This window comes from Pseudorasbora parva, chromosome 20, assembly GCF_024679245.1.
Source record: "Pseudorasbora parva isolate DD20220531a chromosome 20, ASM2467924v1, whole genome shotgun sequence".
NCBI classification, from domain to species: domain Eukaryota; kingdom Metazoa; phylum Chordata; class Actinopteri; order Cypriniformes; family Gobionidae; genus Pseudorasbora; species Pseudorasbora parva.
The window spans coordinates 24431162-24442421 of NC_090191.1; the positions used below are offsets into that span (position 1 = coordinate 24431162).

The 11260-nt window shown below is 37.9% G+C and overlaps 2 protein-coding genes across 3 annotated transcripts in view; one reads left to right on the forward strand and one right to left on the reverse strand.

Annotated features, from left to right (window-relative positions):
- The window catches only part of kdm7aa (lysine (K)-specific demethylase 7Aa), a 61610-nt gene extending 57241 nt beyond the window's left edge, over positions 1–4369 (forward strand). For both annotated transcript variants that reach the window (XM_067428073.1, XM_067428072.1), the window contains exons 14-18: positions 178–356; positions 793–884; positions 2206–2327; positions 2417–2730; positions 3477–4369. In XM_067428073.1, the coding sequence (XP_067284174.1) occupies positions 178–356; positions 793–884; positions 2206–2327; positions 2417–2730; positions 3477–3565 (796 nt within the window). In that variant the 3' untranslated portion in view covers positions 3566–4369. The remainder of the gene's footprint in view (positions 1–177; positions 357–792; positions 885–2205; positions 2328–2416; positions 2731–3476) is intronic.
- Positions 4370–6167: 1798 nt separating this feature from the next.
- On the reverse strand, positions 6168–7920 carry ndufb2 (NADH:ubiquinone oxidoreductase subunit B2). The gene is made up of 4 exons (XM_067428076.1): positions 7708–7920; positions 6613–6757; positions 6426–6519; positions 6168–6309 (listed from the first exon to the last, which is right to left on the reverse strand). Exons 1-3 carry the CDS (start codon positions 7791–7793, stop codon positions 6445–6447), a joined length of 306 nt encoding a protein of 101 aa, XP_067284177.1. The 5' UTR covers positions 7794–7920; the 3' UTR covers positions 6168–6309; positions 6426–6444.
- Positions 7921–11260: the final 3340 nt, after the last annotated feature.

The following is an 11260-nucleotide window of genomic DNA, read 5'->3' on the forward strand; positions in this document are numbered from 1 at the left end:
ACGTTACAGTGCACCCCACAAACACAATCAGGCCTTCGAAAGAATGTGTTTTACCACCCCTTTAAAACAGCTCAAACTTGCACTTTAGTCTAGGACTATCTTAAGCCTTGTCTGTGAATCCGGGGGAATATTCATTTAATGACTTCAGTTTTCTGTTTTGGTCCTTCTTCCTCACAGGGAGAGGTTATCTATCAGTAATGTGACAGCCAAAATCAATGGAGTGGAAATGTTGCAGTACCATCAACACAGGATAAAATTGGAAAGGATGCCAATGTGCCCACAAGAAAAGGTGAAAAAAGAAAAACGAGAGGAGGAATTTGGAGTACACTGCACTATCAAGAAACCACTCAGTCATGGTGAGTCGCTCAGAACTGTAGATGTTGCCGCAACTCAGCTTTTGCTATCCAGACTGACTATCCACATTATTTTGCAACGTTGAAGTAAGCTATTTTATGTGAATATGTGAGACTTCTGATTAATCACTGCTATAGGGAAATAACAGTGCTCTACAAACCAGTGTGTTTGTAATTACGTCAGTACATTAAAATAATATAGTTAGAAATGTACTTGCGTATACTTGAATATGCTTGAAATATCAAGTAGCTGTTTTTGCACAGCTAAAAATACCTGAAGTGAATGACACCTGAAACCAAACACATTCAAGTGAAAAATGGCCGCACCTGCTCTTCAGTTAAAAATAAGTTGGATAAAAGCTTGAAGACTGTGTAAAAACAAGAGCATTATTGGTTGTTTAGTATGTACATTTGTTTGACCAACGTCTTATTTTGTCAGGTCTTACTGTGCAGACAGAACTCAGGATGGAGCCGCCACATGTAGCATCTTCAGACAGTGACTCTGAGTCTGAAACAGAGGATTGTGCTGAGGTACTGTTGGTTTTGATTAAATGGCTTAACGGGGTCATGAATTGAGAAATCGAATTTTCCTTGGTCTTTTGCCGTGAGAGGTCACTGTACTATAAAAATAAGCTGTACATGTCAGAACTCCAAAGTTCCCCGCTAGACCAAAAACATTTTTTATTGAAATCAAGCTCCCAAAACAACTCGTTTTGGATTATAGAGTGCGACGAAAGACGGCCTCTACAGAAGATCCAACGTCTACTTCTACAGCATTGCTGCTTTAGCCCCGCCCACCGATTCACTCATGTCATGTAGTAGCAAATACAAGAGAGACGAACGCAGGATTACTCCGGCAACAAAACCATAGAGATGCCTCTGAGGATTACAAGATGTTTTTCAGTGCCGCAACATGGCCTTCCTTGTGATTTATAACGTTAAGAAAGCGTGGATGAACTTAATTTTTAATAAAGTTCTAGTTTGTTCGGTTCATTTTACGCCGGATTCATTTTTAAACAAGACAACAAGGCTTTTCAGAGAGACTGAAAATAAAAGATGATGCAGTGCTGACTTTATTGGATCTGACAGTAATGTCGCAACATTAAAGTGTGAGTAAACGCGTTTTTACTTTGACTGTTACGGATCATTTGATGTACTCACTTTATTGAAAATGATGAACGATGAATAGAAGAACAACATAAGTGGAACATAATTTGTTTGCATGAAACACCACAAGTTATCCTGTCAACTATAACTGCATTAAATCCAAGTACTCTCCACAAGACTTGTAAAGCATATGTAATATGCGTAAATGTTTCACAGTTGGCTAGTGTTAAAACAATGCAACGAGATTAGCTCCTTTCTGTGGCGTCTACGTTTAAACACTAATGTATGTGATAAAATACAATACTGCCTCACAGAATAAAGGAAAACGCATAAATTAAGATGATTAATTACTAGTCTGTCCAGGCTGGAGTATCCTTTTTATTTGAGATGTAGGTTTGTCTGACTCTGGCTCAAACATGTATGACGAACATCGGAAGTTCAATACAATTCCAGACGTGTAGCAGGGACATTGACAATTATTTTAATATTCAAAACTGTTACTCAGTTATAGTAGTAGGTGTTTACTTCCAAGTCTTGAATGCGGCACACCTATCAACTTTATAGGTCAAAACTCTCTTTTAAAACTTGTGTTTCAAAGAGAGGGTCAAACTGGATTAAACGTAGTGTATTACTTCTAAATTAGATGGTTACTGATTTTAAAATATTGCTAACATTTATAAGTGGACTCCTTTAAAATCATTCTTTTCTGCCATTTAATCCTGTCTGTCACCCTTTCTTTAAACAGAAACGCTCATCAGAGTCGGGGAGTTCTGAGGAAGAGGATGGCGCATGTAAGGGAGACTCAGGGAGTTTTGTGGAGAATCTGAGCAGCCGGCCACACGGCCACCATAAGCAAGCGTTAAAGCGGTATGACTACCCTGCATTTCACACACCTGAAAAACCCACACAGTTTAAAAGCTGTTTTTGTGCTTAAATTGTGAACTACTTGTCCACAGAGAACGTCCTACCTCACCGAACACAGACTGTGCCATTCAGGGCATGCTGTCCATGGCGGGGCTGCTGTGTCAGCAGGCGTCGGAAGGGGCCGATATTTTACAGCAGCATTGGTGGTCCAGTCAGGGTAACAGCAACAGCAGCACTGACACGTGGGACAGCAGTGAACCCTGTTCGGCGCCCCGCAGTCCGGAGGGAGAAGATGGGAGTCTTGGGGAGGAATATTCATATAGAGAGAGCTCACTTTCTCCTCCACTCCACCCCTCCAAAAGGCATGCCCCCAACCCCACGCCCATCAGCAACCAGGCCACTAAAGGTGAGCAGGCTGGGTTATTATTATGGTTTCTTACACACACACAATTTGTTTTTATTATTTCTTCGAGAAAGTAAAACTTTTGTTCGCCAAATCAGGTCATGTGGTGCAACCAACATGCAGAAAAAAAATGGTTGGGTTTGTCCATATTTTACCCAAATTTGGGTTAAAACAATTCAGCATTTTTTTTTTAGAATGCCCTCGTTACTATTTGTCAATTTATCACTAATTCAGCCTTTATCTAAAAGGTTTGTTAAGATTGAAAAAGTCATGTTGTGTAACTCTCCTAAAATGAAATCATATTTATGAATTAATATAGCTAATGTTGATATTTGTACATAAAACAAATACATGAATACATTTGGAATATTTTGCCAATTAAATGTTGAAACTACATTTTTTACAAGAATTTTAAGATTTTTTTTTTACCTTGAAAAATATGTAAAAGCACATTCTTGAAAACTATGTTGAAACCATTTTTTGTCCTTGAAAATATGTAAATTTTCTTGGAAATGTAAACTGATATTTATTTCGCTTTGTTTTGGCCTTAAAAAATATAAAATATTTTTCTACACACATTTATTCAGATTACACCACATGACATTTTTAGAGCGATTATATTCGTCAAAACCTTTCTTGAACAATCTATAAAACGTGTTAAACTACATTTGAAAGGGTTTTGCTTTATTTTATTTATTTAGAAAACAAAACAAATTTGCTTATGTCATGTTTTTGTGTTTGTATTGCAGGAAAGCGTCCTAAGAAAGGACAGGTGACGGCTAAACAGAGGCTTGGGAAGATATTAAAAATGAGTTGCCATAAAGGCTTATTCCTGTAGCATGACGGAGGAAAGAATGAGACTATGTGTAAGAAATCAACACAGCTGCTTTTCTTTATACGCTGAAATTCAACACACACACACGCACACTCATTTACACTCACTCACACACACACACACACTCTGTGCATGTTGAGGTGACAGGGTATGTTTAATGGCTCACCTTTTTCACCAATCGCACGAAATACACAACAGATTATCCATCCGCGCAGAGACACAGCTTTTACCTTGGACAACGTTAAATTGTTAACAGCCAAAAGTTTCAAGAGAAAGCACAGAAATGCATGGTCAGAGGTCCAGAGAGCAGCGGGTGTTCCTACGGGCAGGAAAACGAGCTGCAAAAATGTGTATCACGGGCTGAGGCCTCTCCTCTCCCCCACCCTACCTCTTCTCACATCTGTAGCATGAGTGTCCAGGCGCTCGCAGACACTGGGACTGTTCCATTGATCCTCGGATTCCCCTCAAGTCATTATCAATCTGCCTATTTCTCTCTCCTTTTGGTTGTCTCAGGCTGATGTATGAGCTTTTGAAATGGTGCTGATCATTTATAAATCCTTTTCCAGCCCCTCTGCCCCTTTAAGCAATAACTGTACAGCAGTGAGTGATGTATTGATGATTTAGTGGGCCGCACTTTTTGGATGCGCAGTTTGTCCTCATGGTGGAGCCATCAAAAAAAAAAAAAAATCAGTGGCAAAGATATAACTATATAACTTTCCCTTGATTTGTGTTTATCTTGTGTTTTGGTCTTAAGTGATTTAAAGGGATAGTTCACGCAAAAAATGAAAATTGGCATCATTTAATCACCCTAAAGTTGTTCTAAAACTGTGTGGATTTATTTTTTCTGCTGAACACAAAGAAAGATATTTGGAAGAATGTTTGTAACCAAGCAGTTATCTTCACCCATCGACTGCCATAGTATTTTTTTACCCACTATGGTTGTCAATGGCTGCCGAGATCGGCTCGGTTACAAATATTCTTCCTTTTTGTTCAGCGGACAAATTTAATTCATACAGGTTTTAAACAACTTGAGGATGAGTAAATAATAGAATTTTCATTTTTGGGTGAACTATCCCTTTAAATGAGTATTCTAAGGTATTTTTTGTTGTACCTTAGTTTGTAAAAAAAAAAAAAATGCTGACACATGCACTTAAAGCAGTCCTCGTATTGCAAGTGCATCAGATTGTCAACTTTTTTTTGTTTGTTTGTTTGTTTTAAATATCCCGAAATGTAGTGGAAACCCGGAATAGTCCTTTTACACTGGCAAAATTGAAGAAAATCGTACATTTATTCGCCTCTGTCACAACCCAGTGGCCACAAAGAGGTACTGCATCCTAGAGCGCTGCCCCTGAAATACTGTATGTGATGTAGTTTGCGAGGACTAAAAATGCTTGTCACGTGATTGACAATGATCTTTAGCCTATTCTGCATAATTTGTGTTCTATTTGTTTTTTTTTTATTATATTTTTTGACTGGATAACTTATTTATTAATTTCAAAGATATAAGGATTTATATTGCATTCTGAATTTCCTGTTTTTCATTTGCATTGAATAGGTCTGTAAATACGAGTATAATTTCGAATGTTGAATGAGCTTTTGTTTAGGTTCAGCTTTATGAATTTTGTAGTTAACACATTTAATGCTACTTAATGACTTGTCTTTACCTGTTAAATTTACCTCTAAAATAGCGCAAGTCAAATATTGTTGCTTTATGTTGTCTTTACAACCTGTTAAAAAAATGGGACAAAAGAATTTCAGTGGGAACAAAAAAAAAAAAAAAAAATGGTGGTGGTGCTTGTGTGTGAATTTCTTAGAGAGGCTATGAAACGTTTTCTCAGGGAACATCAAACAGGTGACATCTTTGAATTCATCACCAGCACCGTCACACAATCGCGTTTTGTACTCGTTTCCACAAACTTGCCAACAAATGTATATATATTCCCATTTATTTTTTGTCTGGTGAATGTAAATCCCAGATTCAGAACAAAGGTGTCCCGCTGTAAAGTATATAAAAATACTCTTGAGTTTGTACGACTTTGTGAGAATAGAACAGCACCAACAGATTTTGATTAGCTATTCTTGACTGTTGTGTAAGAAGTCTGTTGGTTCAGAAAGCAAATGCACTATTTTGGATCTACATGACTTCAGTTGGATAACCGCTAAAACTCAGGCTTTGTTACGGTTGAGTTTTGCTCATTCGCATGTGTTTTATGATAAAATGTTCCTCTGTTCCCGCTCCCTAACCTTTACACCCTTTGAAAATGTCAGCATTCTGAGGAAAACGACTCATATCCTTCATTATTTGATCAATTAAGCTGGTCTTCGGACAGGTTTTCTTTACTTTGACGCATTAATTGTACAGTATTTATTAAGCTCTAGCATTCATTTCCATATTCAAACTGTGGTATAGACTTAATGTCACTGTGTTTTCAAATGCTGTGTTCTGTTCCTTCTCTTCAATAGTTCTCTTTGAAAAGTTGTGGATGTGATGGATTTTCTCCAATGCAATGTATATACAAGATTAGGGAAATGTTTTGTAGATCACACTGTTTTCCCCTTCCCTTTACCAAGTGTTAAGTGATAAAAACACTGTTCTATTGACAAATTCAGGAGTTGGTGGCTTTTATTTATTTATTTTATAATGCAACTTTTACAATTGGACTTGATAATAAGTCCATACACATAACAGGAACTTTCAGTTTCCTCTACAGAAAATGTGCGGGTTTGCGATCACCTCTGGTGCACATCTGCAAATGTAAAGCAGAAAAGAGAAATCTTAGTCATGCATGCTGTGGCAACACACCAGGTAACCACACTGAAGAAACAACCAATTTCCTCTATGTAAATGACTTGAATAGTGTACATTGGGGTGTGTGATTAGTCTACTCTTCATCATCAGGTGGGATTCCCAGCTCCTCATCAGTCCATGCTGAAGTGTCCGGCCATGGGAAATGACCCTAAAGAGACATTTAATTAAGTGGTTGGTGGTCTGTTTCTTATGCATGAAAACAAAGGCATTTCATCTCTGTTCTAATGCAGTTTCCGCTCACCAGGATGGCATCCGAGTCGTGCCAGGTGTGCCACAGGATCCAGAACCACATGGCACCGCTGAGCAGCTCTGCTTGGAATTTCTGGTTCTTGGTGATTTGAGGAGGTTGTCTGTACTGAGGTTCAATATGAGGGCCGCCTCCTGCCCTAAAACACAAAAGACAGAACCATTAGCAGTATGTATGACAATTTAATTACTAGTAGTACTAATGCCAACCCACAGTATTACAAACGATGATGTATGTGGGGATAAACTTGGACCAATTTTATAGGTACACTTCCTGGCCACACAAAAAGTCGCTGTTTGGATTTAAATGGACAAATGCTTAAGAGTCTATGATTGGATCATTATTGCAGTGATTGTTAGGTTTTAAACTTGTAATAATGGCAGCTACTCCAGCACATCCAAAAGACTTTCAATGAATTTAATTTACTCAGAGATGTAAATTCATGTGTGAAAATGATTATTCGTGCTCTCTTCCAACCCTTCTTTCGCAATTTGAGCCTGATGAATCTTGACATTGTAATCCTGGAATACTGCCGTAATGTGTCTAAATAAAAGGCTACACACTCCATGAGTTAGTTATAAGAACTGTTGCCAAACATAGAACAGGCTAGAATATGGCAGTAATGATGACAAAAGCCAGTTCTTTCATACACATATTCGTGAAGAATAAGTGATTTGTTTACTTTATAATAAAATATTCAATATTTCACAGCAAAAAGAGCAAGGTGATACCAGTTTTTAGAAATTTGTTTTTGGCCGTGTACCTTGGAGTACAACGTAAATACTACTATACTAAAAATGTGAATCATTCACTGCCATGTTATTTCCATTTGGTACCATCACGGTACCATGGTATTACCAGAGTACCTACTTTTAACAAAGGCTATCCTTATAACGTTACTATATAATTAACGTTATACATATAGCCATATTTAAAACCTTTCGTAAAACATTTCGTAAATTTAAACTAAAACACTGCAATTATTATGTTTCTAAAGTATTATTTAGACTTTATAAGACATAAAATACAGACTTCACTGGATTCCAGCTGCATGTTTAGCTTGTTAGCCTTCTGGTTATAAACACTCACTTTCTGAGAGTCATCTGCTGAGGTCCCCGTCTGAAGAGCTGCAGGCCGGTTCGGAGGACACCCGCCGTCCTCCCGAGAGAAGACATACTTATATCGGTGCCAGCACTGTTTTTAACGAGTATAAATCGAAATGACAACGACGACCAGACAGGGAAATGTCACCTTTACAGGGGTATGTTTCTTTGGCCTGCTAATAACGAGCCCTGTGATTGGTTGCTTAAAATAAGGCATTTTAATGCTACTCACTGTCTATTCGTTAGAGGGCGCCAAATACCCACTGACGAAAGTCCGTATAACTAAAACTATTTAAGCGTCGTTGGCAAAGCATAAAAACAATATGAGTGTCATATATAAATTACATAAATCAATGATATATATATATATATATATATATATATATATATATATATATATATATATATATATAGTGTGTGTGTGTATATATATATATATATATATATATTTCGTAGGCTACAACGAAGTAGGCTAAATGTGTGTGTATATATATATATATATATATATATATATATATATATATATATATATATATATATATATATATTCGTTGGGTCATTTATTACACTTAAGAAAAACATTTGATTTATTTTTGTATGTATCCATTCCAATTTTTTTTATTTGCAAAGGTTGTAATCAAGAGATAAAAGAGTCTGCTTCTCGAGTAGCCCCCTTATCATGTATTGTATTTTATGGCAAACATATGAAACTCTTCCGATTTTATTATGGTGTGCATTAAAAGAAGAAACTATTAAGAAATGATCTCACAATTGTGTTCATTCAGACTTTGGAAATAGGACAAAGAAGACAAGTGATAATTATGTGTGAAATAGTACTTTATTGACACAAATGGCAATACAATTAAACAAAATTATTAACTTAATATAGCATCCTCTGGCCATCTATTGTCCAAGGCTGTTTCCCAAAAACATCAAAAGCCTAACCAGATTGCAGAAGCATTGCCGCAAACATGATTTTTCTAAATAATAATAATAATGTGACCTATGAATAATTATTATAAGTTGCTCATAAATAAATGTTCATCTTCAGATACTACTAACAAGAAAAGCACTTTGTTTACTTTTGCTATAAATAATGCTGGGGTATTTCAACCCCAATTGACAACCCCTGCTTTTGGGTTAAATTGTTTTAGTTATACTTTTAACCCAACGGTCAGGATTGTCCATATTTCGGTTGAAACAACCCAGCATTATTTAAAGGTTTATTAAATAATTTCACAGCAAAGACATGTGAACCACAACCTGAAGGTGAATATTAATACTAAAAGGCCTTTTACCAACTAAGCTAAAAAAAAAAAATTATGAACAAATTTTTTAGTTTGGATCATGTTGACTAATTAAATGTATTCAAGTTATATTGCAATAACCTAACTTATATGAACCTTATAAAGCCATTCTTATTTATTATATTTGATACATGCACTATGTTAATTAAGCCATGTTATTTCAATGCAATTTTAACGTTAAACTACCCAAGTCACCTTGTAGCCCCCCTGGAAGCTTGATGAGGCCCCTAGTGGGACCCGGACTGAAAACCACTGCGCTTTACCAACCAAAGCTTCCAGATGTTTTGGCAAGTTGGCCATTATGCCCCGGTCCTGGAACAAGAAGTTTGACAGTTTCCAAGACACAATACATACAGTGTATTGTGTCGGTAGTATATACTAATTACATACTATTTGTGCCTTTAGGGCACCTTGTGACACTTTCATCCTTCTTGTGTCCAGATCATGTACTGGACAAAAATAATAGTAGGTCAAAATAATGCAAGTAACGAAATTTCTACGAAAATTCAGTCTATAAAAGGCAATTTGAGCTTAACTTTCTTGAGGGAGCCAATATGCAAAAACTACTACTCACTAAGCGGTATAGAAAATGCTCCAATACGCCATTTACTAATCATCATCTCCAGAGCAGCGCGGGGGAGGCGTGGGATCATCGACAACATGGCGGCTATGGAAACGCAATCAATGAAAAAAAGCGAGCAGCTCAAAGCCACGACTTTACCGAACATCAATCTTAACAAACGCAAGAAACCGATTTCTCATGCAGATATTATGGCATCGCATACCAACGATGTGAAACTTCGGCTGGGATGATTTCTGCATTCGTTTCCTGCGTCAAAACAGGAAGTGCGCGCTCCCTCGGTTGAATTCTTTTGTTGCAGCGGCTCATATGCGGCTGTTTATTGTGACGTAACAGACGATGCTCTAGTCTAGAGTAATAATGGCAGCAGCAGGTGCGCTTAACGTTACCCGTTAAAAGTCAAAACATTACGCTAGGATACGAGCGCTGCCACCCAACAGTGATGTCCCAATAGCGAACGAATGGCTGAATTACAATACAGGGAATTACAGCGCGCGCACACACAGCCTTTTTAGAAAAAAATATTAATTTTAATGGGACAATACCGTAATGAACAGTATATATACACACACATGTCTGTTAGGTTATAATCAGACGAAGGGACCACGTAGTTACGTCATTACGCAAAAAAAATCGATTTTAATCTCTCCTTTTTTTTTTAAACGAACCACCGAACGCCCAAATTAACTACTTTCCAAAGCTCCGGCGTCAAAAGCCAATTCAAGATTATTTTTTTCCATCAACGTGTATTTTAAAACACAAACATGATGACGTACTCTTAAGGAGCTCTATCCAGTTCTCGGCAATGATATTTTCTGGAAAGACCGTGACCCCGCCCAGTGTGGGCTTTGTGCAGTGCTTTGCGAGCGAGGACGCCATCTTCTTGCGATTTTTGTGACGCGAAACGAACGAATAATGTGCATTGCAAACTCCGTGGAAGGGCTCTTCTAAGACGCCTTGTTTCATAGATCCACTGAGCTTTAAGTAAATCAAATGGTTAATGAGATTTGGAGTTAATGGCACCCTACTGTCGTCCACAAACACGGTCGGATCTCCGGGTGCGCCGCTCTCCCCTCGCAGCTCAGTACCCGCCCACTTATGGAATTCAGATGATGTCATCGGTAGCCAATCAACGCCGGGAAAACAGAACAATGAGCGTATTATTGGTCAAGGGCAATGTCATTCATTCTATTCAGGAAGGCCAGGGAGGGGGGAGAGCGGAGAAAAATCGCCATTTTGAAAGCGTAACAAAATGAACGATATCGACACTGAAAGAATACACTAGCTCCAAAATTGGTTGACTGTAGCCCGTCTTAACATCCATCTATAAACTCACTGTCCCAAAGGCTAAAACCTGACGATTTGACTGGCGTAGGCAATCCTGTGCAATATAACAGCTCGATTTAACTATCTCTAGCTTCGTTTTCCTTTCAACTGTGTAAATTCGATGATCGGCGCGTCACATCGCTGTTTTCTGCTTTGTAGTGCTGTTTCTCCACTCTGCGTTGCATAGCTCTTCAACTGCAAGTGGTTGGTTTTATAGCTCGTACTGCGCATGCGCAGGAGGATGCGGTTTAGATCCAGTTTAGCATGGGGGAGGGTGTTTGTTTGTAGGGTAAGTTTCTCGAATGAAGCCGTCTGCTTCAAAAGCA

Coding starts and splice junctions, on each gene's coding strand:
- ndufb2 (XM_067428076.1), bottom strand. CDS start 7,793: ATGTCTTCTCTCGGGAGGACGGCGGGTGTCCTCCGAACCGGCCTGCAG. Junction 6,758..7,707: donor CAGCAGATGACTCTCAGAAA/GTGAGTGTTTAT, acceptor TTTGTGTTTTAG/GGCAGGAGGCGGCCCTCATA. Junction 6,520..6,612: donor ACGACTCGGATGCCATCCTG/GTGAGCGGAAAC, acceptor ATGTCTCTTTAG/GGTCATTTCCCATGGCCGGA.